This window comes from Sesamum indicum, linkage group LG9, assembly GCF_026168435.1.
Source record: "Sesamum indicum cultivar Baizhima isolate 11 linkage group LG9, ASM2616843v1, whole genome shotgun sequence".
Classification (NCBI taxonomy): Eukaryota; Viridiplantae; Streptophyta; class Magnoliopsida; order Lamiales; family Pedaliaceae; genus Sesamum; species Sesamum indicum.
In genome coordinates this window covers 19,438,978-19,466,938 of record NC_142665.1, presented here as the reverse complement: position 1 = coordinate 19,466,938, position 27,961 = coordinate 19,438,978, and the positions used below count along the sequence as shown (strand labels likewise).

General features: G+C 34.0%; 4 protein-coding genes across 15 annotated transcripts; 3 read left to right on the top strand and 1 right to left on the bottom strand.

Annotated features, from left to right (window-relative positions):
• Nucleotides 1–6: 6 nt before the first annotated feature.
• RGLG3 (Copine (Calcium-dependent phospholipid-binding protein) family) lies at nt 7–5,662 on the bottom strand. Of its 3 annotated transcripts, none has more exons than XM_011101404.3 (12): nt 5,437–5,662; nt 4,148–4,472; nt 3,687–3,771; nt 3,461–3,601; nt 3,250–3,363; nt 2,081–2,178; nt 1,903–1,982; nt 1,710–1,815; nt 1,473–1,600; nt 828–960; nt 693–749; nt 7–354 (listed from the first exon to the last, which is right to left on the bottom strand). In XM_011101404.3, exons 2-12 carry the CDS (start codon nt 4,430–4,432, stop codon nt 271–273), a joined length of 1,311 nt encoding a protein of 436 aa, XP_011099706.1. In that variant the 5' UTR covers nt 4,433–4,472; nt 5,437–5,662; the 3' UTR covers nt 7–270. The 3 variants fall into 3 exon arrangements, with proteins under 3 accessions (XP_011099706.1, XP_088741470.1, XP_088741469.1); XM_088885344.1 differs by lacking the exon at nt 5,437–5,662 and adding an exon at nt 5,399–5,417; XM_088885343.1 differs by lacking the exon at nt 5,437–5,662 and adding an exon at nt 5,130–5,330.
• Nucleotides 5,663–8,685: 3,023 nt separating this feature from the next.
• On the top strand, nt 8,686–17,698 carry LOC105178058 (histone deacetylase 19). 10 transcript variants are annotated; one of them, XM_011101408.3, is made up of 9 exons: nt 8,694–8,842; nt 9,605–9,693; nt 11,435–11,925; nt 12,775–13,215; nt 14,391–14,621; nt 16,189–16,259; nt 16,338–16,395; nt 17,210–17,278; nt 17,364–17,698. In XM_011101408.3, exons 3-9 carry the CDS (start codon nt 11,509–11,511, stop codon nt 17,469–17,471), a joined length of 1,395 nt encoding a protein of 464 aa, XP_011099710.1. In that variant the 5' UTR covers nt 8,694–8,842; nt 9,605–9,693; nt 11,435–11,508; the 3' UTR covers nt 17,472–17,698. The 10 variants fall into 10 exon arrangements, 9 of the variants coding, with proteins under 9 accessions (XP_011099707.1, XP_088741119.1, XP_011099710.1 ...); XM_011101406.3 differs by having other exon boundaries at nt 11,395–11,925; XM_011101407.3 differs by lacking the exon at nt 8,694–8,842 and adding an exon at nt 8,897–9,268 and having other exon boundaries at nt 11,395–11,925.
• Nucleotides 17,699–18,591: 893 nt separating this feature from the next.
• Nucleotides 18,592–21,130, top strand: LOC105178375 (exocyst complex component EXO70I). Its single transcript, XM_011101839.3, has one exon. It carries the CDS (start codon nt 18,891–18,893, stop codon nt 20,922–20,924), a length of 2,034 nt encoding a protein of 677 aa, XP_011100141.2. The 5' UTR covers nt 18,592–18,890; the 3' UTR covers nt 20,925–21,130.
• Nucleotides 21,131–24,587: 3,457 nt separating this feature from the next.
• Nucleotides 24,588–27,447, top strand: LOC105178059 (gibberellin 20 oxidase 1-B). The gene is made up of 3 exons (XM_011101411.3): nt 24,588–25,191; nt 25,471–25,792; nt 26,758–27,447. The coding sequence occupies exons 1-3, from the start codon at nt 24,653–24,655 to the stop codon at nt 27,076–27,078; spliced, it is 1,182 nt and encodes a 393-aa protein (XP_011099713.1). The 5' UTR covers nt 24,588–24,652; the 3' UTR covers nt 27,079–27,447.
• The last annotated feature ends 514 nt before the right edge of the window (nt 27,448–27,961 follow it).

Below are 27,961 nucleotides of genomic sequence, written 5' to 3'. Positions count from 1 at the left end.
AAAACATCCCCAAAAATGTCTTTTCTTTGTATTGAAATGAAATTTACTAACTCATCATAATATATCCCACTATGTTCTCCCTTTCTGGTTGTGTACATTTTAGGGAGTACTTGAATTACTCAACTATGAATATTTTGGTATAGAACATCAAGGAATATTATGCAGTAATGTATCGTAAGCTAAAGAAGGCGATAACAGATGAAATTTCTCAACACGTCTAATTACAAGTTGGATCATATCTTCAAACTGCAGCGTCGATGAGTTTCTATTTCAACCATAAAGTCTTAGTCTGGTGGTAATGGGCTGCCGGCACAAGGGGCATGAAGATATGGACACACCACAATCCTTGCATGTCTGAAATCCCAAAAACATCAGGGTAAAATGAGAATAAGATCCCAGTGTCATTCCAGTTACGCGTAATTTAAATTCTACACAAAAGTCTCAAAGTGGTGTTGAATTGAAATCCAGTTTAGGAGCTTCCAACCAGTTAATTGCTATTACTTCATAGGATGAAAAAGATGTCAATAATATCTGGATGCCTTATTTCGTATTCCCTAAACATCAGTCCATAACCTCTTTGGACAACCAGGCAGCTTATATAATAAATGTAAACTCATTTCTCAAGTATCAATTTGCTGTCATTCCTCAGCTTATATTTCGAAAACTAGTATGACTAGGTAATAGATGCTTACCAGATGACCGCACCCAAAAGCCATGTCCTTCGGATTTGTCAAGCAGATCGGGCATGCCTTGATAAAGGAACAGAAAAGTTCAGCGCAAAATTAGAAACACTTAGCAACAATAGGGGGACAGGGGGGGTCGCTTACTTGCTCAGCTGATGGTCCTGATTCAGCTGGTTCCAAGTTTGCTAAATGTGCGACTGACTTCTTAGCATTATCATGCTCAATTACTTCACGAGGAGGTGGAAGAGGTTGTCTCCTACAACCTGAATTATATTTTCTACGCAAAAGGAAAACACAAGTAAGTCTCAACCTTGTTTGATTCATTATGAGAGGAGATACAGAGTGCAGAGGGGCCGAGGGACTGAATCAGGAGAATTCTAGCTTGGACAAGATTCACTTGAATCCAAAACCGGTAACATCGCAAGCGAACTATACTTGACATGTGATTACATGTAGTAAATTAAGAGTGGTCGTGGCAAAGCGGTAACACTTGTCATTTGATTAGTCGGATGTGACAACCTGGTTTGAATAAGAATTTTTCACAAAATTAAGCATGACTCTGGCCCCAAAAGCACCAGAGATAAATTTGAAGGCACACCTTTGAAAGTGCCAAGCTTTGGAGAAGAGAAGCTATCTCATTATACTCGACTCTGAATGTGCATTCGGTGCCAACTTTCTTTAAGATGCAGTTATGGGGTTAGAAAGAGACTGACTTTTCAGGGAGCCATGACACCTTATTTTAGTGCAAGCTTTTATGAAAATATAGAACTATTAAGTTTGTGGACTTACTCTTTATATTGCAGGGTCAATGTTGCTCTGTACTGAAGTGGAATTTCCATAAGAGCAGCTAGGGCAAATGCTGATTCTTTTTTAGCCGTATCCGTGTGCTCGGACATAATTTTTGTGAAGTTGACAAACTGTGGAAACCATCCCGGAAAATTAGATGGTAGAAGAAACATCTATTTCAAACTCGCACTTCTTATCAAAAGACAAACCTCCACATAATTTCCAGTAATTACATTGTACCTGGAAGTTGTCAAATGCTCGCTGAGGAATGTTATCATCAAATTCTTTCATCGCATCCCATGGTCCATCGCCCACACCAACTAGAATGATCGAGAGAGGATATTCACTGTATATTTATGTGCAACAGGTTACATGTGTGAATAGCAAGCCGTGATCAGCTAATTACCAAAATCCGAAAAATAAACCTGTTTACCTCGCGGCAACTATAGAATTGATAGTTGCTTGTTCTTGAGGACTTAACCTTCCTGGTAACGTGTCGGGACTTCTAGTGACCTAATTTCCACATTAGATGATCAAATTATACAGCTTTACTTTATTGGTTTAGGGTGAGAAGCCAAGTGCATAACTGCTGATGAAAAATGAAATATGACCTGTCCATCTGCGATGATAACAAGGACATGATACTGAAAATTGCTCTTTTCCACTATATCAACAGCCGCATCAATTACAGGTGCAAATGAGGTTGGGCCTATATGTCAAGGAGCCAAGAAAGACAACAAATAAAAGATATTATAATCAATCTAAACTTTCCGTCTTACCAAGACGTACATTTCAATTACATATTGATAAACTTCAATCTTGGATTACAAGTTAACATTTTGTATACAATCTGAACACAATGAAATTCAGTTCCACCACAAGTCAGTGAAGAATGGTAAATGATAATCTTTCACCATGGACATTAAGTCTGCAGAAATCAATATTTTGATTTTAACTGATAGAGATATGCTTCTTGTCAGTGGTTAGTAACAAAGTACGACAACCCTCTTTCTCATTTTTTTTTCTAAAAAGAATGTAAGAAAACCCACTTTCCTATGACCGGGTAAAAACAATTCTCTTCTCGTCTTCCATTGGAGTTTCAGTCCTTAACACCTACATACTGATCTTGATTATTTGCATGTTAGATTAGCATGACAAACCGCAACTTAAACTTTCTAAATTTCAGCAAATAATGTAGAACGATTTTGGTTTAGTTCTTCATTTAAATAGCTTGGTTCTATATTTTCTTGCTTATTATTGACAGTCGGGAAAAGAATTTTAACGTAGAATAATACTTCAATCTTCAGCAACCAAAGCTTTGTATGTCGCTCTTGATAGAAGTTTTTTGGTCGTGGCTGCTAATGCATGTGGAAACAATATTACAAAGGGAGAAACTCTCTGCAGAGAAAGAAAATGATTATATGGTTGGTTATTCTGACCCAGAAATGTTGAATAAAACAATATACACATTTGGTTTGAGAACTCAGAAGTTACCAACCATCAATCTCAAACACATAACTAGTCTTGCATCGTGTACAGTTATATTGAAGTGGATTAAACTATGTCATTACTACATGCAACAAACTTTTTTGGCATTGTAAATGCCATGACTCTAACTCTGAAGCTGTGTATAGGAATGAAAAACTCTCTGCATGTTTTAAGAAATTTAGATCTTTTGGAGAAGTAATAAATAGTATTAACATTGCATCGAGTTCTCATAATAACATAACTGGTTCAAAGATAATGCACAAAACCACCTTAGGCTAGAATGAATGATTACCCGATAAGTTCAAATGTGTAAGAATTTCCTTGTATCGTGATAGAGCTTCCTCAAATCCATTACAAGGTCGATGATCGGGGTAAAAGCTGAATACATACTGATCATGTGTTGTTGCTGGAAAGAGAATACAACATCATCTGATTCATATCTAGATAATTGAAACACACAAACAATTATAAAGGAAAAGGAAAAAGGATCAACGAAAACTGACCATCCCCAAATCCAAAACAAGGTATCAAATTGTCCTCGTCGAAGGGTGATAGAGTTCGTCCAATTATAGAAATGGCTTGCTCATATGGGTTAGGTGAGTTACCAATTGCATGAAGACTTCTCCTGTTGAAAGAATACCTTCCTATAACCATAATTAAGTCACATATCCTTCTCCATTGATCAAACACGCGAAGTATAAGCAATGAGTTTAATCTAAATGAATGCACCTGTCCACTCATTACTCTTGGTAAAATCAATTCCAAGGATCAAATTTGATGATTCCAAGCCAGCTTCTCTTAGTGCATCGATAACCTGAAAACATAATTACATCTTGTTATAGTCTTTGAAACAAACTCGAAATTCATCATGCTTCTTTAACCAGCAAAAAGTAGAAAACACTCATGACAATATTGATTTGTTGCAAAAACAATCATGATAGTATTAATCTGTTGCAAACTTCAAATAGACCATAAAACAGATATCTCAGAATTTAGTTTGGGCATCTTTCCAGACTAAATCGTTAGACATGGATGCCATTTTGCTTATAGATGACCATTCATGGTTCCAATGGTAATATGTGTTTCCAAGAGAGAGAAATTGCATCTTGTTGCTGGAGTTCATTACATCCATATCTCAGTTACATCTCCGACATATAAATGCCAATAAAACTGTGAATGGAAAGGGATACCTCATCCAAAGAGTTGAAGTTATCAGCTATGTATCTGGAATGCTGTTTCTTGCTATGGTTAATGTTTACTGAAGTTCCTCCTCGTGCTGGGTGGTGATGCTCTCGTGCTGTGTGATGATGCTCTCGTGCTGGGGGGTGATGCTGATAATTTGTGTGTGTCGAACTTCTAGCATGCTCTGGAGATTGAGGTCGATAGCTGGTATCGACAGAGTATCCCGCATATGGAGCTGGTTGGTGTGAAAAATTTTCGTAGTCTTCATCATGTGATGATTCACTATTTCCCATAATGTGGGAGGTATTATGTTGACTTCAATGACAAAAAGCTCTGTGTAAACAATATCAAGCAGCAGAATTAGCTAAGTATACTCTTGAAAGCCGAAAGTATCAACTCAATATAACAACATTAATGCAGCCTGGCCCCAAATGCATGTCCGTGAAGATAGTATTGTCTTAAACAGAAAGGACGAAGAACACATTATTGGCCAGAGGTAAGATTCTTGAGAACATCTATGACAGACAGTAAACTGCATTGTTGCATTTTGGGGAGTTTGAATAGCCGCAACAGAAAACGACCATTCTACATTAAGAAGTGTAACACACATCAACAACAAGGACCGCATTCGATAGTGCGTTCTAATGATATGTCTCCACTTTCCCATCAATTTCTTCATTTCTAAGGCACACCGAATCGCGGTCCGCATCTAAGAATCATAGTAATCCATTCTGCGGCTTCTATGCCGGTCGACAATGTTAAAAAGATGGTAATTTCTTATTTAAATTATATGTTTTGGAAGCAAACTAAAGATACATATCCAATCTGATCTCATTTTACTTCAACCAAACAACATAACTCTGTAGATCAAGGAATTACGCAATCATGACTGGCTACGAAGCACAGGGACAGACAATAACTTAAATTCAATTTGCTTCATATACCCCATAAATTCCTTTCTCCAATTAGCTAAACAGAGAAGAAACTCACTCTTTTGGCCACAAAACTAAAAGAGAATCCAAAAACCCCTTCCATTTTCTACAAACACTTGCCACAAATGATCAGTTAATTCTGGGCCCAATTCAATAACAATCCCGGGCCTTATCCAAGAATCCATATCCATCACCAGAAAACTAAGTCAACAAGAAAAACAATGCCAACATACAAAACTGCAAATTCAGAACTCCTAAATCCCTTCAAAATTCAAACAATTACAATTGATACAAACAAATACATCAACATATGCAGGCAAAACATACCAGAATCAGCACACAGAGAGAGAGAGAAGCAACCTTACCTTCTGCTAGTTAGGTATGGCAAATGGGAACATATGGGGTATGGCGTGCTGGTTGAAAGTTAAAACCAAAAGCTGGAGTAGTCTTTTTAGGCTCTATTTCCTTTTTCTTGTGTCATAACTCATAAGATGGTGTGTAAAAAGGGTAACAAATGTCAAAGATCAAGAAAAGACAGTGGCTGACAATTTTCTAGTCTGGTATAGGCTGCTGATGCACATCACCACATGCTCCACTTTGTGTCAAAGTTTCCTTTTTCTAAGATTCAGCTGTACTATAAAATTATAAATGCGTGCACTTCTTCTCCTCCATTTCCCCACCTCTTTGTTTAATAATTGATAATTGAACCTCTTTGTTTAACAATAGATAATTGATGATGATGGGATTATCATTCACATTCCACATGCATTTATTTAGTTTTTGTTTCTTGGAGCTTGACTCTCAAAGTTCACACTCAACGCTCTTTTCTTTCTCAAATGATTTAATTCTTTTGATTTTGGACTATGTAGATATTCACTTTTATTGCAAGTGTTGTATAGCTTGCAAGATTTAGAATAAGTTAATTTACGTTTTGTTTAGTATTTGTTGAGATACTTTAACAAATTAGCAAGTGTTTAGTATTTTCGTTTTTTATAAATATTAAATTGTGACGATGTTTTGAGAATTATGGTAAATATGTTACATTTTTTTTGAAATTATATCTAGTTAAATAAATATTTTTTTATCATTTGTAAGATTATAAGAATACATCATGAGGAGTTGTTGATGTAATTTATTACATGAGTTGTTCTTGTAAAATTTTGCCCCTAAGGCATATTTGCAATTGTTATTACAACCTCATAAATTATATTTATAATTCTTTTAAATAATAATGAATACTTGTGTAAATAAATTAAATTTCAATCGAATGTTGATGTAACTTACCTTAAAAATTAAAACATGTGTATAAGATACTTGAGCCCATGTTATGAAAACATAATTGATCAACAATTTGCTAGGGTTCTTGAATTACTTCCATAGTTGTATTTATGTTTGATTCGGCAAATTAATACATAAAAAAGAACATAAACGGATTTATAATATCAATTATTTTAAATTTGGATGAAATTATATCGACATCTTTGATCTTAGGTTTAATAATACAAACACTCTATATTTTCTTACAAAATTACAATGTATTTCTTGAGGGAGTGTTGATGAAATAAGACGTAATTTATGTTTGATTTTATTATTATTTAATTATTAGCCGTCGTGTCACATTCATATCCTATTGAAGTGAAACAAATTTAGTTTTTCTAACATGGCATATTTATACTTAAGGGATAAGGTATTATTTCAAAAGTTTAGACATAAAATTAAAGTTTGATACTTTTTTATTTATTAAAATAGTTCTCTATATTTTTTGAGACTCTAATTATAATTACAAATACGCGCAGACAAATTTTTACAAATAACACTCCATAAGGCAAATCATATCGACTCCCCTTTAGGGTATAAATATAAAGTCTTTATGTAATTAAATATAATATTAAAGGATGTAAACATAATTTATCTTTAAATAAAAGTATACAAAAAATATAAAAAAGAGATCTCTATCCGAAACTAATAATTTATCTATCTATACTATTATAAAGAGAAGTGAGTTTATAGATTTAAAGGGCCGTTTTACACTATTACATCAAACTAGTATAATACCAAAAATGCCCTTTAACACTCAACTCATGTTAAATTAACTATTCAATCAAGTTTCTTTAAAAAAATAATTCCATGCAATTAAATGTACTAAAAAAATAAATGTACTCTCATTTTATTTAAGTTTATTGTTAATTGAAATTGAAATGACATATTACTATTTATTTTGCATGTATATATAATCATCACTATTAGTATAACGTATATTTTGCGTAGTGTCAATTCTTTAATTAATTTCAGTAAAATATGTATTGGTAATTACTGCATTAATAAAGGTTACCAGATAATTTTTATATATAATGTTGTAAGACAATGACAAATTTTACTAAAATTATGAACTTAGGTATTGCGTGCCACTCTATCTAGTGCTTAATATAAAAATAGAATATAAAACCAACATTAATGAAAATATGAAGATTAATTAGGCTTGGTCATGAACCCCATTTTTTATCTATGTCAAATTCCATTTTAAAATTATAATTATTTTATTATATTTGGATTCCAATCTAAAAAATCAAAAAATTACAAGTAATTTAATTATGAAGTAGCCTAGAATAATTTAAAAGGATGAATAAGCATGTTTTTTTTTTTTAAATCCAAATTGAAGCAGCCATATAGAGTGTATACAAATTTAGGTCGAGCCTAATACATTATCGTCTAAACTTATATATTATTATTGAGATTGAAAAATTAAGTTTATTATTGATGGAATCAAATTTGGACATGTTTTGAATTGAATTAAATACGGACTCGAGCTCACGTAATCTCACATTTTCAAACACATTTGTTTTTATTTTTAATTAATGGAATCGAGTCTAAGTTGAATTTTAAAACTTATTCAAAAAGATTATTTAAGTTTGTTTTATAAAAAAAAAAAAGAGACAAGAGAGAGATAAAAATAAAAAAAGTAAAGTAAAACAAAAGGGTAGGGGTAGGGGGGGGGGGTGGGTGGGTAAAATTTATGTTAGTTCGTTTAATTTGATTTTGATTTTAAAATAGTCCGTGTCAGTACCGTGGAGTGCCTAATTGAATTAGATGACACAAATTTTTACTTTGGGCAGTCCTACTCGATTGAGATGGCACATATATTTTTTATTTAAATAAGATTATAGCTTTTGAAATTTTTTGCTTGATAGAATCATCGTATCTCTTTTATAAATAAATATATATACTATAAATTTTTGCAATAATTTTTATTTAATTTTTTTTCAACTAATTATTCAAAATATTATTTTATTAGAAAAAAGCGAGAAACTTTTTTCATTCATAAAAAATATATTTATATGTTATTGTCCAAATAAAAATACTTTCAATTGAAAATGATTATGTTTTTTAAAATTTATATGGGAGGGACCAAATTGCAATTTAAAAAAATGAGAGGAATTAAATTGATTTTTTATAAGGAAAAAAAGAAAATTTTATAGGGCAATATGAAAAAATTATTTATAAAAAAAGATTAATTTGAAATGAATTGAGAATAAAAAACTATTTTGAAATTGAAATTTTTACCGGAAAAGGAGAATAGTAATAAATTGGAGTAAATAACAAATGAAAAGTAGGCAAAATTTTTGCAACTCCGAAACCAGCAGCGGCAGCGGCTGCGGCTGCGGCTCCAGACGCCAAACACCCAATATATAATGCGGAAAGTTTCCACTCTCACAACGCCCATCATCACACCTTCTCACAGCAATTCATTGCGGCGACAGCTCTCTGTTTCAGGTGACCCTTCTCTCCTCATCTCTCTCTCTCTCTCTCTCTCTCTCTCTCTCTCTTGTGTATAATTCAGATTTTGCGTTGTGATCACTGTTAATACCATGCTTATTCTTGTTGTTCTTGACTGGAAAAGAAAGTGCTTCTGTATGGATTTCTCCATGTGAATGGAAATAAGGCTAATGTAGCATTGTGGGAGGACCCAATTCGGGGAAACAGGGTGCCCAACAAAAGAAAAACTTTTGAGTAACAAGCGGTTTTTGTCACATGGACTTTGAATTAAGGGACTTGACTTTTTGGGTACTGTATGAGCGTGTAAGAGTTGTTAATCAAAACGCAAGAGTATTAGTTTGAGCAGTACTCTCACATGCATGAACTTTCGTCATCTGTATATACAACGTCTCTCCTCTGGAAATATGGGTGTCTGGGTTTTCGGTTTGTTTTCTGAGAATTTTTTCCTAAAGTAGTTACCGCATATCTCTTTCCTGTTCTTTTTTCGGTTTAATTCTCCACCCTCCCCCCCCTCCTGCATCCGGCGGTATTTGTTTTTGCTTTATTTGAATTTGATTTACTTCAAGAAATAGTTTTAGATTGTTTTGAGTTTGCTGAATTCTGAGCCAGTATGTTGCCCACGAATTGTGGCTTTTGGCATCTTTCAGTTTGGATTTATCTACTTTCTGGTCAATTCCGTGTCTAGATAGAGAAACTTAAAGTCTAGACAAATTTTAATCCTTCCCTTGTGTAATTCCTAACCTCTACTCTGTTCTGAAGTGTTTCTTGGAGGAAAATCCACCAGTAGCATATCTTCGGAAGAATACCGGTTTTGGTTTAAGTGAAATTCTCTCCTCTTTGGTCACACGGTAAAATTTGCTTTGATATATGATGGTCTTCAAGTAGTTCCTTTGTCTCTCTTCAGTTGATAATTGACAGTAAACTGTATCACTTGTAACTTAACTTATCTGATCTTGGAATCTCTGTCATTGACGTAAAGTTAGGGATTGTTTTGTCTCCGCTGATGTCCTCCATCGAGGCAGTTAGAAATCATCCCCATGGATTTTCTTTCATGTGGATGGATATCTAGGAAAGCAGAAACTTGTTTTGAAAACACGGAACCTAATTAGCCTACTATATTGGTCATCGGAGAATTAATGGAAGTGATATTTAGAAGCTTCATTACAGATTATTGCACTAGAAGTAGTTCCAATAGTGTATTTATGCCAATGAGGAAAAACAAAAATCAAGCTTGTAACTACTCATTGACGTCATAACTTACTGGGTTACATCTATTTATAATATTATATAGATATTACAGTCGCAACATAAACTTCAAAAAATTCATATGAAGAGGTGTTGGTTTGGGGCAACGGCACTTGAGAACTATGAAGATATTGTTAGTAGTGTTACTATACGTCATTTCCAATTTCCAAGACTACATTTAAATCTAATAATCTATCCTAACTTTTCTGTTTAAATTGTATAAAAAACTTGACAAAATCCTGAGACTCTGCTCATCCACTAAAATTATGTAAAAGATGCTACTATTCTTGATGTTTATGTGAATGACATGCATGGGCGTATTTATTTAGGCAGCTTTTCCACCACATTGGTTGGATTAGGTTAATCCATCTGTAGAGTAAATTGTATCGTGGTGAGAAGACCTGAAAACATGATGCATTACCATCAACAAGTCACTCCGTCAATCTAATTATTTCTTTGTGTGTGAACATCACGTTAACCATTTTCTTTCAGTATTATATGTTTGCTACAGTACAGCAGAGTTTTCTTGTTTGCCATAACTTGCTGATAAATTGTTCTTTTCTGTAATTATTGCTTGAAGTTTAATTTTTGGGGTTAAGCTTGTTTAGTGAGTTTGCTTTGAGGTATTAATTTCCTGTCTGGTCTAATCTTATCAGTTATAAAATAGTATGAACATTGCAGATATACTTTTTATTTTCAAGTGAGTATTTTGATTAGGAATTAATGTGGCTATGGCCTAAATTGTTTGCTTGCTTAAACTATGTTTTTAGTGAAATGTCGATGACACCATCTTAAAAACATAATATAACCAATATAGGACATTCTACGGGTCTTCAATTCTCAGAGATCATCGCTGTGGAGTTCCATAAACAGAGTTGAAGAAAAAGAAAACTAAAGGGTATTAATGTACTAAGGATTTACTTGTGTCCAACAATCTTAAGAAACAAGTAAAAGAAGAGTTGTGAAGAACTAAATTATCAGTTATTTATTTGAGAAGAGTGCATAATTAGTTGACCTTCCAAACTATTTTATATATTCCGTTAACAGCTGAGTTTAACAGACAGTTGAACCAACTCCAAGCTAGCCAGAACTGCCAAAAGCTCAACATAACTTAATCAAAAGAATGCTCAATCTTTTGGGGGGAAAACACCTAAGAAAGAACAGGTTGCAATGTAATTTGTAAAGACTCTTATACTGATAATGAGTTGCAAACTTGACTTCTCACTCGCTTATTTGATTTGAGCTTTCTTTGCGTCTGAGTACTTGAGTTTGAGTTGTCTTAGCTTGTACTTTTGATATGCAAGGCAATGGATACTGGTGGTAATTCTTTACCATCTGGAGCAGATGGATTGAAAAGAAAAGTTTGCTACTTCTATGATCCGGAGGTTGGAAATTACTATTATGGGCAAGGTCACCCTATGAAGCCACATAGAATGCGGATGACCCACGCACTCCTTGCTCATTATGGATTACTGCAACACATGCATGTTTTGAAGCCCAATCCTGCCCGGGATAAGGATCTTTGCAGGTTTCATGCTGATGATTATGTCTCTTTCTTGAGAAGAGTCACCCCAGAGACACAGCAAGATCAGTTAAGGCAGCTGAAGAGATTTAATGTTGGGGAAGATTGCCCTGTTTTTGATGGTCTTTATTCCTTCTGCCAAACTTATGCTGGAGGGTCCATTGGTGGGGCGGTCAAGTTGAATCATGGACATTGTGACATTGCTGTAAATTGGGCAGGTGGCCTGCATCATGCAAAGAAATGTGAGGCATCTGGTTTCTGCTACGTCAATGATATAGTGCTGGCTATTTTAGAACTCCTCAAAACTCATGAGGTAGACTTTACTATCATACATTACTCAGGAGATAGTTCATACTAAAATAAAAATCATTATACTGTTCATGTTCTATATATAAAATAATTAAACAATTATATGCTGTATAATAACATATGTAAAGGCTAGCTTAAAATTTATAAAATACCAAATTTTTTGCAAAGTGAAATTGATGACATAAGTCAGAAATGTAAGGGAGTTAATAATCCTAGGATCAGGATGTTATTGTTTTCTGCATACATATATCATGCCAATGTGATACACAGTTGAACCTGTGATTGATATCCGAAAACATATCCTGGCAATAAAAGTTTCCTTTGTTGCATTTCCTTGTTCCATGTTATACTAGGTACAAGTTGGAGACATGGACTCAATATGATGCTGACCTCATGCTAAATCTGTCTAACTTGTCCCAGAATTATGTCACAGGAGCAAAGTCAGTCGATTTTAGTAAGAACAGGGGCAATGATATGTGGCTGGTAGTCTGAAAAGGAAACAGAAAAATAATTTGTTTGTTATTCAAAGAGTTACTACTCGACCAAAAAGTAAAATGTCTCCAGATAAAGCCTTGATTTAGTAGTCTATTGCAGCTTTCTTGTCCAAGGAAACAAATCCAACAGATGGTAATTCCACTGTCATCAACTAGACATGCATCAGTTTAGGGCTTCACTACCACTAAAATCAAGTAGTATCATTAAAATAGTGGTAGCAAACTTCTTAGACAGTTATCTCATTTTCAAGTCACTTTCTTAAGTAACAATTTGATAATATATATATATATATATATATATATTTGTCCGTAATAACATAAATACTTTGGTTTGATTTGTTTTACGTTCCAATCTGCAGCGTGTTTTATATGTGGACATTGACATTCATCATGGTGATGGAGTTGAGGAGGCCTTTTACATCACTGATCGTGTCATGACTGTTTCCTTTCATAAATTTGGAGATTATTTTCCTGGTACTGGTGACATACGAGATATTGGATTTGGAAAGGGGAAATATTATGCACTTAATGTTCCATTAGATGATGGAATTGATGATGAAAGTTATCAATCCTTATTTAAGCCAATAATTAGTAAGGTGATGGAAGTTTTCAGGCCTGGAGCAGTGGTCTTACAATGTGGAGCTGACTCCCTCTCTGGGGATAGGTTGGGCTGCTTCAATCTCTCAGTTAAAGGTCATGCAGAGTGTGTCAGATTTATGAGATCTTTCAATGTTCCACTCCTTTTAGTAGGTGGAGGTGGCTACACAATACGCAATGTTGCTCGTTGCTGGTGCTATGAGGTATGGCTTGTGTGCTTGAAAACTGCAATGTTTTCTTATGAAAGTTGTTTGCCAACATTGAAATGCGATGTTTTCTTATCAGAATTGCCTGCCTCCATTGAAAACTCTGAGAGATGTCTGAACGAGAGGTTAAAATTGGCTGGTTGCAATTAGTATTTTAGTTATGGATAATAATTCGTGATAATTGATAGACATCAGAGCAAGTTGTCCTCATCCCTGATGCTCAATATTATCACCAAGGAAATTCACTCTCTAGATTTATTGTTATGACAAAGAGTTTTAATAAGATTATTTGTGTGTATGTGAAACCTACTAATTATTAGTAGGAGAAAGATTGTTATACCCTAAAGAGAAAATGTTACACGAAATCCAACACATAAAGGAGCCAAATATTTTAGGGTTAATTACAGTTACACCCCCTTATAAAAATTCAAAATTACACTTTTCCTCAAAAAGTTCCAAAATTACACTTAAGACCCCCTTCGAAAATTTAGTGTTTACACTTAATCCCCTTTTGTTATGGTTTGGACGAAAAATGCTGAGCTTAGTCAAGAAACTACATAAATTTTCAATTTTATCCCTCATTTTAACATTTTCATGTAATAATTTTGTATATTAGTTGAAAAATGTAATATGATGTTAACCTCCCTTCATATATATATATATTACATTTATTCTTTATAAGTACAAAAAATATACTTGAGAATGTTAAATGAGGGATAAAATTGAAAAATTATGTAATTTTTCTTGCTAATGATAGTATTTTTCATCCAAACCCTAATGGAAGGGGGTTAGTGTAAAACTGAGAATTTTCGGAGGGGGTGTAAGTGTAATTTCAAAACTTCTTTTGAGGAAATTTCCCAGACTACTGAAATTTGGCTGCGTTTTTAACTAGGACTGCTTGTTTAATGCTATGAATTTATTGACAAAATGATTTGCAATCTGGTTCTCTAGGGTAATACATGTAGGAACAATAGAGCTGTTTAAGTCTGTTCATTTTGGGATGTATGAATCCTTCCCTCTTCTCCCACACCATAAAAAGGGAAAAAATTCACACGAGACCTTGAGTTGGCTCCACATTAATAATTCTTGAATCACGCAAAGAGATTGACAACCTCTTCTCCATTTCTTCGTCAGTTGTCATTACTGATGAAATGATTTTGTTCCTTGGGCAGACAGGAGTGGCACTTGGAATTGAAGTTGATGATAAGATGCCACAGCATGAATACATTGAGTACTTTGGCCCAGAGTATACTCTTCATGTTGCTCCAAGTAACATGGAAAACAAAAATTCTAGGGAGTTGCTGGAACACATAAGAGTGAAGCTTCTTGACAATCTCTCAAAACTACAGCATGCTCCAAGTGTACAGTTCCAGGAGCGACCACCAGATACTCAATTTCTGGAGGTTTTTTCTTGCGACTGTCAGCTTATTCAGTTATTGGAATATTGAGTTTTCAACTCCAAATTGGATTTTTCTATTTATATGTTTTAAAATGCTCTATCATGAAAGTCATCAGCTGTTACCTTAATTTGGTACATCAACTCTCATCAAGGACATTTTCTGAATTCTCGTCAGGGCCATATATAAGAGGTCCTAACAATGTTTGGAAATGCCCGGTTATTTCTTAACCTAACCATGTTAGTCTCTTCAACCAGTCTCTGTAAAATCTTGAGTTAATATTCAATTTCATTGTCAATCAATCTCAATGGCTACGAACTAGGTTGTGTTGCACGTTTCTTTTCTTCCTTCAACACGCCTGTCTTATTTGTTTATTTGTTTTTGTTGCATGACTCATACGGTTACAGTCCACAGCCTCATGATGTCTTAAGTTTTGTAAATTATGTTTGCTTGCTTCATACTGTTTTGCACTAAGAAGGTTGCATCTCGATTGACCTGAAAATACAAGTATACATTCATATGGCTCGGTAAGTTACAGAAGGTACAAAAAACAGATGTGAGGGGTGGAAGAGAGAATGGAAAAGCAGATATGGACTACTAAGAAAGAATAAAGAAGAAGTTGGAGCCAAGAAAATGGAATGAGTAGATGGGTTAGGAAAGTAGGACTTTTAGAAATACTAAGAAACAAGAAAATAAACAAGAATGAAAAACTTACTGTGAAACATGAAAATGGGGTTAGGAAAAACATGCAAAGTTTCTTCTCCTAGTATGAAGATTTACCCAACTTTAAGTACAATTTACGCTTGAGGCAACTCAAACATAAAAGTCTCCTGAAAATTAACAGAAAGGAAATAAATATAAGTTGTAATTCAGTAAAAAGAAAAAAGAAAGTGTTGATTGGGAGTGTAAGAATAAAATTAGTTTACTGAAATCCTGATGACTGGAATGATAATGATGATGGTTACGGTAAAGTATATAATGCTAGTGTTTTTTGTCATTGTTCTATCATAATTGTTTTCAGATTTTCTTTTCAGCGTCGACTGTCACTGAAGATTATCTGTTATAACCATGTTTACATTTTTATAGCAGTATATCTTAGTGCCATAGCTTTTGAGCCATTAGTGCAGTAATACTTCTACACCCATTCAAGTGTACCTCCACATTGGTTCAAGTTAACTGAAATATCCAATAGATTTGAGAAATTTTAGAAGACATTTTTTTTTTCAATAGGAAACAGATAGATCCAAAATTGTACTCGGTGCTTTGAGGAGGTCCCATAGTGTATGTGTTGTATAATGGTCTGAGTCATCTAGTCACTCCCATGGATTTGTTCTCTAAGTAAGATTTACCACTTCAGTGCCAGTGAACTGGCAATATGATATAGACCTCACGATTCCTACTAGAGGACGGGGAAGGTGAAAAATAGCTGTATATTCCTTTATTTTTCCCTTCCATGCAATCTCCCTACTCTCATGACTATGTTCATTAGAATACTTGAACATATGACTTGTATATCTAAATGCACATGCGGGATGTGGGATGAAGTGAATTCTCATGAATACCTTACATGCAGGCAGATGAAGATGAAGATAATAAAGACGAACGAAATCATCCTGATTCTGATGTTAATGTTGATTGTGAACGGTACACTTCCTACTCAATTCTTCTCAAACTTTCTTTGTTATCAGTTAGCATACATCACTCTGGGTTATATCCATACAGCAAGTCTACGCCTAGAAGGGTGAAGATGGAATTTGTTGAATCCGAGCCAAACCATAAGGTTTCTCTCACCCTAAACTCTTTAATAAGTAAAGAAATATTGTTATCAGTGTAATAAGGTACTTTGAGTTTAATTTCAAGAGAATTGCTTATTTCAGTAACCGTCTCTTCCGAATGCCACCACCACCACAACATTTGGTTGGTGGTCCTATTTTAGTTATTTTTCTAAAGAAAGAATTACCTCTACTTGTCTAATAGTCAGATAGATCAGGTTACACTATGGTTAAAAGTGTAACGATCATCAGTTTCTTTTTTGATGTCATGCACCAATATATCCTATATTTTATAGGCCTTTCGTGGTTGTTTTTTGATGTTAGTGAACTTATCAAAATTACTGATCATGGATGATCCAGTTTCTGCTGTAACAGTCATTATGCATTTTGCATGAAAACATTAATCTCCTGCAACAATATGCACGTTTTGGTATTGGGAGAACAGTTCTTAGGCTTGTATTTCACCTTTGATTTTTCATCTTAGCCCAAGAATGAAATAGGAGCGTAATGAAGCAACTCCTAAGATCACCATACCTTTGTAATCTTCTTAAGTTGGTAAAACATTTGATAGCCTACAACAAACATTATAATTCAACTTTTCACTCAAAATCCTGAAGAGGTAGCACGTGAGCATTGGAAGCAGCAACTTATCCAGCAGAATCAAACTTCTGTTTTAGTTTTCGAATAATACTTAGTTGATGTATTTGAGATTTTCAGTGATTTGCTCCACAACCACCTTGCTTTGGTGGAGAATGAGAATCATGCCTGTCATGAAGAGCAATATTTCATTCTAGCTAACATTTTTTTTCGTTTCTTCATCAGAATCACGAGGCTGTAGATCAGGTTGCCAGGGAGGTGGAGTCAACACTAATTGATTCGACATGTTCAAAGGTAAACAGCAGGTCCAACTCCAAAACATGCCTAATTCTGTTGGTGCTTCATGGTCGAAGATTTTGAACTTCTTATTCTCTATCAGGATTCGATTGCAGCTGCAGAAGCAGCTGGTTTGCCATATGTTAAGGCAGAAGAGAGCCCTGAAAACGTAGACGTTGAGGCCGGTCCCAGTGGGATGGATCAGCAGTGATGTTCACTTGAACCTCCAAAATCAAGAACAACATGCATTTGATGATCATCTGATTATGGGCGTTCTCTGCGATTCCGGAGAATTCATTCTTGTATGTAGGGGGTGAGAAAATATCAAATAGTGTATCACTAATAGTGATGTAAATGAGCAAAAACAGAAAGTAAATGTTACACCAACTCTTCTTCCTGCTGCATGACTTTGCTCGTAAGAGGCATTTTTATCTTCTATATATACTCTATTACTGTTGCCACACTACACAAAAATAAGGTATATATCACACTTTATCATAAAATATAAAAGTAGAAGCTTGTATGTTGACGTTAGGTGATAATTATATATTATTAGCTAAACTAAAATTATTATTAAATTTAAATATATCAAAATACTAAAAAATTATCTCAATTTTTTAAGTTATATTATTATTTACTTAAATAATACATTTAAATTAAAATTATATTTAACTTAAATATTTAAATATATATTTAAAATATAAAGATTAATTTTTATTCATTTTTAAATTTCAGAAAACTTTTTAAAAAATAAAAATTATATTTTCCCCCCTCCACCAGTTGGGCGACGGCGACTCGCTCTCGATCTTGTTGACTGTCACCCAAAAAAGGGGCATCATTATTACCTGCATCTGGGCAATAAGAAAAGGGGTGTTGCGACGCTTGGTTCGTCGTCACCTGGACTGGGCGATAAGAAAAGGGGCGTCGCGATGCCCAGATCCAGGCGACGGAGACGCCCCTTTCTGGGCGACAATCGCCCTAGATTGATGATGATTAGCCGTTGCCCAGGTTGGGCGACGGCGACGATTGTCGGCAGTCATCTGTCGTCGCTTCATAAGTGTATATATATAGTATATATCATTATATATATATGATTATGTATATTAAATGAAAAATATGTTTATATATTGGTATAATTTAGAGCCTTTATATTTCACTATTGAAGATCAAACGACTATTAAAATATAAGTATAATGGGTAAAAGATAAAACAATTTGACACCCTTAAACAACACTGCAGGGCAGAGTGTCTATTATTTTAGAGTAGATAGAAATTTGTTTTGCCTATTTTATTAGTACAAAGTTATTTTCAACTAAATTTACATAATACCGAGGGATTTTAAGAAATTATCCCGGGAAAGAAATATGGAAGCACGGGTGAGGAGCAAGTGTGAGTTGAGTGAAAGGCAGGTTAGAAATTGTCCTTGACATGTGTAAGCAGATTCTTGAATTGTTGGGCAGTTGTGGATATTATGCTTCCATTCTTACATTGGCAGTAAAGTTTGGTTGGAATCTGGTAGGCTTATTTTCACTTGACTTGGTGATGTTTGGTAACGCAACATCGTTGTGTAATTTAGAAAACAAACAACCAGATCTCACTCATTTAAGTTCCTTATCCCTCCTCATGTTGTATGAATCACCCAATACCCTTTCCACCAAAAAACGGTTGGTTGGTAACTTCTAGGATGGGAGAATCTAATGGTCTTGATAATCTTGTTGCTGCTACAAAAATTCTCAAGAGCAGCATAGAGAAATCAAGAAACATAGCCATTGCAGTTGATGAAATTGGAACCAGATTGAAGGAAACAAGTCATAGTTTGGCATATCTGCAAGCTGCTATAAAAGATATGGCTTGTGAATGTGCAGTTTATGAGATTAGAGGTGACGTTCATCGAGCCATTGGGCCTGCAGCTGCTGTTGTGAAGGTCCTGGACCTGGTTTACGAGCTGAAGGATTCACTCAACATTGGCCCTCGTGCTGCTGGTTTATTCCTTTATCTCACCAATATCAAACGCCTCCAAGACGCGCTAAAGCTTCTTGCTGACAATTGCAGATTGGTGATCCTGTGGCTTGAAGATGTGATGCAATTTATAAAAGACAATGGAGTTGTTGCTGATGATTGGTATTTTCTGCGAGTGTCGAAACTTCTGAAAGTATTGGTGGAACTGCAGGGAAAAGGGGAATCTTTTCGTCAAGATGGAGGAGTTTTAGCTTCTGCATTTGACAATCTGGAGAACGAATACAGGAGTCTCTTGACAACGGCTTATCACGCAGGCATTGATAACTCATCTTTTCCGGCACCTGTAGTTCAAGAATTGCAAGCCATTACTCAGGTTTTGGCTGCTAACAATCGCCTGGACAAATGCATATCTATCTATGCACAAGTCCGGATAGCCAATGCCCGAGCCACTTTACAAGTCCTCAATGTGGATTACCTGGACATCCAGTTGTCTGAAATTGTTAGTGTTCAATCTGTAGAAGCCTATATTGATGAGTGGGATGAGCACATGGAGTTTTTGGTCAGGCATTTGCTAAAGAACGAGTACAGGCTTTGCAGCGAGGTCTTCCAGAAAGTTGGATCAGATGCATGGATGAATTGCTTCTCAAAGATTGCAACCCATTGTGGATTCAACAATATTCTCAATTTTGGCAGCAGGATTTGTAAATGCAAGAACGAAGCGATCAAGCTCTTGAAGTTGCTCAAAATATTTTCCACGCTAGACAAACTAAGATTAGACTTCAACGAGCTGTTTGGTGGGAAATTCTGCGTTGAGATACGGAACCAGACAAGGGATCTTGTCAAGAAAGTTGTTGACGGGGCTTGTGAAATATTCGGGCAACTTCTGGTGCAAGTGGAGTTGCAAAGGGCATCTAGTCCACCACCGGATGGAGGTGTTCCAAGGCTAGTTTGTTTTGTGATGGAATACTGCAACCAACTTCTTGAGGATGAGAACAGCTCGATTCTTGTCCGAGTTCTGGAGATCTATCAAGCCTGGAATCAGGTGAAATTCCAAGACGGGCTTTACTCTAACGAAATTCACAACATAATGACAGCACTCGAGATCAACTTGGAGACTTGGGCCAAAGGATACAATGACAAAGCTCTCTCCTACCTTTTTATGATGAATAATTATTGGTACTTATGCAATAACATAAGAGGAACCAAGCTTGGAGACTTAATGGGGACTTCTTGGTTGAGCAAATACGAGGAATCCACCGAGTACTATGCAGCATTGTACATGAGAGAGAGTTGGGAAAAACTTTTGGTGTTTTTATGTGAAGAGGACCTAATCTTGTTCCCTGGGGGTAGAGCCATTGACCGTAATCTGGTCAGGACGAGGATTAGTGTATTCTGCGAGACGTTTGATGACATGTATAAGAAGCAATCGGCATGGATACTGTCTGATAAAGACTTGAGACAGAAGACATGCCGGTTAATAGTTGAGCTTATTGTCCCACCTTATAAGAGCTATTTGCAACGATTTACGTCTGGATTAGAGCACGCGACAGACCAGGTATATCACAATGCTGAGAGCTTGGAGAACTTAATTCACTCGTTGTTCCAACCAAAACTTGGCAATTACGGTAGCAGCAAATGCACAGATATGATTGGCATCAGGAATGCTGCTATCAAACACTTATCGTCAACCCCAGCAGCCGCATGATTGCATTTATCGGTCTAAGATTAGCTAAATTAGCATGTATTTTACTTTTTTTTTTTTTTTTGGATAAAAGTCGTTTACGTCAAAACGAGGAATTTGACGGACTTTTATCTGTTTATTAAAATTTAAAAAAAATAAAATTTTAGTAAAAAATTGGACTCAAAGCAAACAAAATGAAATAAAGAATACTACTCTTTTCACAAGAAGAATTAACACGTATCTGATTCAAAGAAGAGTGCAGTAGAATCGAAATTGTGATGTCTTATTCTTTGTTTTCTTGGATTGGTAAAATCTGATATGAGGACAGAGTGCACGTGTTTCCATTTTTGTGGGAAAATGACAAAATTTTTGGGAAAATCAAAGAATAAAATCTTCTGATTTTGTGTGTGCAATTGCAATACATACAAGACAAATTATTATTGGAATTTGGAAATTCATTCCAAGCCAACCTTAGATACTGTCCTTGTCTTATTTCTTGGACCTTCCAACCTTAAAATTTCATCCCTCCAAAATCCAGCTCCATTCTATTTATTTATAATTATTATACATAATGATCCTATTTTTTTTTTTTGTCTACAAAAGGGTTTTAATTCCCATTAACAAAAGAAAGAAATTAGTTACAACGAGAATTGAGATAAATAGAAAGTTTCAGTTTATATGAACTTGGCTAAAATATTAATTTTATCTTCAAGTTAAGTAATACTTTGTTCTTGTACGTCTTATTTATTTGGACGGATTGAGCTGGATATTCGACTTTCAATTCACCGGCCCGCGACTTGAAATTTATGAAAATTTCAAATAAAAGAAAGAAAAAATACTGTATTTTTTTAATGATCAATTTGTCTTATTATGGGGTAATTTTGATATTTTTATAATTTTATCCAAATAAATGACTTGTTAATAAACATGAAATAAATCAATCACAGAATAATTAATACCTGATCGGGTTGATCCAATTGTCCCGAATAGAGAAGACACAATTCCTCTATCTTTTATAGGTATTTCCTGATTTGAATGCTAATATTTTGGTAACTCAACCTATTTTTACATCCATGTAAAAAAACAACTACTAAAAGCATTGCTTATATCAATGATGTCTTATTCCAGCGGTTAATGTTAGGTTGAGTTTTGTGAAAAAAATTATGATCATATTGATGTATTAATTAAATCGATGTAATTTATTACTATTCTTCGTCATATTAATATATTTGTTGAATTTATCTATTAAATAAAAAAAAAATTGCATCGCTTATACTTCCTGAACGCTCAAGTCTCAACATGTAAGCATACGGCCTGAATTGACATTCTTGCGTGCTGGAGATCAAGTCTCATCCCAAAAATGTGCGCATCACTTTTGAACTCTATTCTTGTCGGTATTAAAAATGAATACAATCATTCTCAAATTGATAATGATACAAATTATATCAATATTTTAATAAATTGAGTATTCATCGGTCAGATCAATATATAAATAAAATTAAAAACTATGAGATAATAAAAATTCATTAATTAATTGACATAAGACTACACCCATATATTTTCTGGGACTTGGATCTATAGTTTCTAAAATTTGTTCGAATCTTTTCATATATGATGTATTTGATAGTAAAATAGAGAACTTTAATTCAAATTTTGGTCTTATAAAATTTAAACTAATCACATAATAAATATATTTCATTCATAAAAATTCATATTATTAACACTTACTAAGTAAAATAATACGTCGATAGTCCTAATTGTACTGTATTTTCTTTCTCGATCAAGACATATAATTAGTATTTTTCTTATCTCACTAGCATATATTAGGGATGATTAACTCCCCTCCCATGATGTTTGCCGTAATTATACGTAAATTTCTTGTGGTTTGAAAAACTATATCTAGCACCATTGAGATTTGCTTCCGTCTAACAAATAAGTCCCTCTGTTTTGTTAAAATTTTTCGAATTTGCTAATATTAACAAAAATGAATAAAGAAAAATATTTATTGATTTATTACTGACTTATTGAGGGTCAAGTAAATCTTTTTATGATCAAATTACCCTCATACATTTTCACGAGTTAATGCATATGAAAAGGTATATATTTTTCACTGTTATAAGGATAATTTAGTTTAAAAAAATTAGTTGACTTACAATAAGTCAGTAATAAATCAATCGAGAGTAAATATTAATTTTTATTCAATTTTTTTGGTTAATATCAACAATTTCAATTAATTTTGACCAAAATAGGGACTTGTTTATTAGACGAAAGCAAATATCATATATACTAGATGTAATTTCTCAAACCACATGAGTTTACATATAATTACACCAAACCTCAAGGGAGGAGAGTGTAATTATCCCTAAATATTATATCATATCGCGTTTACATAAGGTTGCATCCAGATGAAAGAATTTGGATTGAGGGGAAAATTCAAAATAAGGATTTCAAATGGCTCAATATTATATAAACAGATTTGAAATTAATCACAATGTCACAAAATATAGTTCAAAGTAAAAATCCAAGGATTTGAAATTTTTTGTGGCATAAATTTGTCCAAACAAGTCTGATAGATTTGTTATTATGAATTTGAAATTCTAAAATCCAAATCTTTCGATCCAAATACAGCATAAAAGTTTTATTGTAGTATTTTAGTCTTTATCATTGTCTTGAAGGCTCTTTTAATAGGCATCAATTGTCTAAAAAGCCATATATCTAAAAGAGTTTTTGTTCTTTTTTCGAATCAATCTATTAAAAATACATAAGATCCAAATTTAGCATAAATTTATTATCTTGAATATAAGTAAAACCCATATTTGTTATAAACTTTAATTTGAATCCCAGTAACCAATCTGTTGTTTATTCCATAAAAGTTTTAATGTCAAGAAATAGTTTATTTCATCTCTCCACCAATGAGTAATTAGTATTCTTCTTATCTCACTCATAAAATTCATATTATCCACACTTATCTAACTCATAAATATTATACCATCCATATTTATTTAACGCTATATTATGAATTTAAGGAAAGAATTTAAATTCATAAATATTTAGCAAAACATTGTTCGTAAATTAAAATAAAATATTTTGAAATTTTTTAAATTTAAGCTTATCCAAATAAATTTTAGAAATTTTGTTTTTAAAAATTTTAAATTCATAACTTATAGGGCAATAAATTCAATTCAGTCCTGTTACACACACCATATCTATAACATACAAAATTTCTTCTTAAGTAATATAATCTTTTTACACATAATATATATCTATACTATTATAAAAAAAAATATTGTTATTCTAATTTTTGAATATCCAAATTTAATCTGTATTCATTTAATCCCTTTATAAAAATTTGGTCAGATCAGTAATTGCAATATTTTTTAATAATCTCGCAATTATATTTGTTTTCCTTTTTAACTACCCACTACTCCACATTTCTATTTTACCTTCTTCACATTTATAACAATATTACAATTATAATTTATTCTTACATCAAATTATTTTTTATATGCTGACAAAATCGTGTGCGACGATAGCCAGTACTAAATAAAAGGAAAGATGCAACAACCTTTACAACATAAAAATGAATCCGGTAATAAATACCATATTATCCACACTTATCTGCATACTGAATATAATAATACAGATGAGCTCGTAATTATGATATAATTTCTCCCTCCCCACCAACCAACCCAATAGTTCCACTATAAATTACGCCCTTTTCTCCAAACTACTCAACACATCCGCCAAGCCAAATGGACTCAAGTGCCTCAACCCTCGTTCTTCCCCCCCCATCCGTCCTCAAAACTCCGACAGAGGAGCCAGTTTTCGACATATCCCTCCTGCAGAAACAGCCAAACCTGCCCGCACAATTCCTCTGGCCTCGCGAGGACACCTACTTTGCTCAAGAACAACTCCATGATCCTCCGGTAGACCTAAAGGGCTTCCTCGATGGCGATCAAGAAGCAACGGACCTCGCTGCCCGGCAGATCAAGAACGCCTGTCTCAGCCATGGCTTCTTCCAAGTCATCAATCATGGCGTCGATGCAAGTGTCATTGAAGCGATGCATCGACATACGGACACCTTCTTTAATCTCCATGTTAGCAAGAAGATGGCTCTATTGAGAAAGCCCGGGGCTCTTTTTGGATACTCGGGGGCACATGCCGATAGGTTTTCATCCAATCTTCCATGGAAAGAGACCTTCTCCTTTATCTACGAGCATGCGGATGGCCCGGGGCACGATTTGGTCGACTACATCACGTCGGGTCTAGGCCAAGATTTTGAAGAAGCGGGGTGAGAACACACACACACATATATATATATATTCAAAATTTTTAATTTTCGACATTTCCTTATAATATATGATTATAAATTATTAATGCAATTATAAGTACAAAAGTAATTACTATCCATACAATGTGGAAAACTTACTTATTAATATATACATTGTTTTCTAGTAAATTTATTTCTATATTTCATTAATTAGACTTATTCCACTTATGGTAATTAAATTAATTCAGAAAGGTGTACGTACGTACCTTAATAATTGATTTGCTTGTCTACGTACTGCAGTCGTGTTTATCAGAAGTACTGTGAAGAAATGAAAAAGTTGTCACTGGTGATCATGGAGCTCTTGGCGATTAGCTTGGGAGTGGAGCAACTTCACTTCAGAGAATTCTTCCAAGATGGGTGCTCAATATTGAGGTTAAACAACTATCCACCTCACAAAGAAGCTGGCCTCACTCTTGGAACCGGACCTCATTGCGATCCAACTTCCCTAACAATACTCCATCAAGACAACGTCGGAGGTCTCGAGATCTTTCTCGACAACAAATGGATAGCCATTCCCCCTTTTCCCGACTCCTTCGTTGTTAACATTGGCGACACATTCATGGTACGTATGTTTCTCGTATTAATTTTTCATGGGGTTTTGTGCGTGTGTACGTGTGTGTGTTTCACTCTTGTTGAACTATATATTAATTACCCTTATTATATGAAAGGTTCAACTCTGATATCATTGGTATTTATGTACACTACTAGTAGCTTATTTTGGAATGATTCTTGGGCATGGATTGATTGCCCAATATGGCCCAAATTTGGTGGCTTGCTGTAATAAGTGCAGCAGGAAAAACAAAGATGCGACAAATAGTCCGTCGCGTTTATGCTACACGTTAATTTAATATGATAGATGTGATGGAAAAAATGGTTTTTTTATAGTAGCAACTTAGCATTATCATGTTCTTATCCACCACCTTTAAGTAAAAATTCATACTCAATTTAGGTATAATCGAACCAAATCAATCATATTAGTTATAATTCAATCAAATTCGATTCCTACCCTCTAGTATTTTTTTTTTTTTTTTTGAAAGCTTTGAGTTCTAAACAATACATTTGCGGTCCACGTGGCACCTTGAATATTGATTCCCATTTCAATTTAATTAATTGCAATTTTTATAACAAAATTAAAAAAAACATTGCTATATTTTGTAAATACTTAAAATTGACTATAAAGATATTCTAATTTAAATCGAGTTTATGCACAAATTTATATTAATTATATGAAAAGTATAATACATTTAAATTATTATATACATATACCGACACGATCTTGTCAGCTTGTACATGCATGCACATTATTCAGATATAACACGACAAATTCGATCAATACGTGTAATTGTTGGTATCAGGCGCACATCACACACTTGGGAATTCTTGATCACTCCAATCGACAGGGAGAGATGGATAAGTCCCAACACACACACGTATCATGTACTAATTGTACCGTATACATATAAGTCATCTCATACGTATGGTTCTTGGTTACTGCCCAAAATTGTTTGTTTGGGACACATGATGTAGGCACTGAGCAACGGGAAATACAAGAGTTGTCTGCACAGGGCAGTGGTGAACAAGGAGAGAGTGAGGAGGTCATTCGCGTTCTTCATGAACCCGAGAGACGACAAGACAGTGCGGCCCCCTCCGAATCTCGTACGCAGACAAGAGGCAAGACAGTACCCGGATTTCACGTGGTCGGATTTGAGAGAGTTCACGCAGAACCACTACAGGGCTGACGCCAATACCCTCCAAAAATTTGTCAGACTGGCTCGCGCTCCGAGGAAACAACGGGGCTTCTACCTTAGATGTTTGATGTGCTATGTGAAAAGTTCTTTCTTAAATTAAATTTGATCGAATTAAATTAATTATAAAGCAAGTATGATATACTTGTTATGTGATTGGTCATTATATGAATTATATATCAATCACATTGTAAGTACATTATATTTGTTATGTAATTGGTTCAAATTCGATTAATTTCGATTTAAGTTACCTTTTTTTTTGTGCTTGAAATGTTTTAATTTTGGGGGTGGAGGTTGGGGGGTTCCGGTTGGTTTGGTTTAATTAATGAAAAGAATTAATGTGTGTGTGTGTAGGAGGAGACGAGGATGAGTTTGGTTTGGTTTTATTTTCGTTTTTGTCTTTCTTTTGGATGGATTGATTGTAGTATTCGATGGTTTGCATGGTTGAAATGAATCATTACAAGTTTTTTTACGTTTGTGTTGATTTAGATGATGTCTTAACAAACTTGTCTGAAATATTCTATAAGTTTCTAGATGTTGTTTGATATTTTAAAAATTAAAAAAATATTGAATTTTATTTTAAAAAATAATTTCTTAAAGATTCGAAGACATAAGATGTTAGTTTATAAATGTTTAAGTGTTCGTAATAAGCTCTTCATAATATTATAATAATGGTTGAAAAAATCATCAAACTATTAGAGTTGGAAATAATATAAATTGATTTTTTTTCAATATGAAGGGTAAAAATAAAATATTAATAAAATATAAGAGCATTTATGTCAAATTGAATGTAAGATAAATGGATAATTGCACCACTATACCTTCAAGTTTCGTGTATTGACCCTATATGACTTGAAAAATTATTATATATATATATATATATATATATATATATCTTGACATTTGTTTTCATCCAATAAATAAGTTCATTTGCTAGTCAAAATTCATGAAATTTACTGATATATAACAAAAGAAAATGAAAAGAA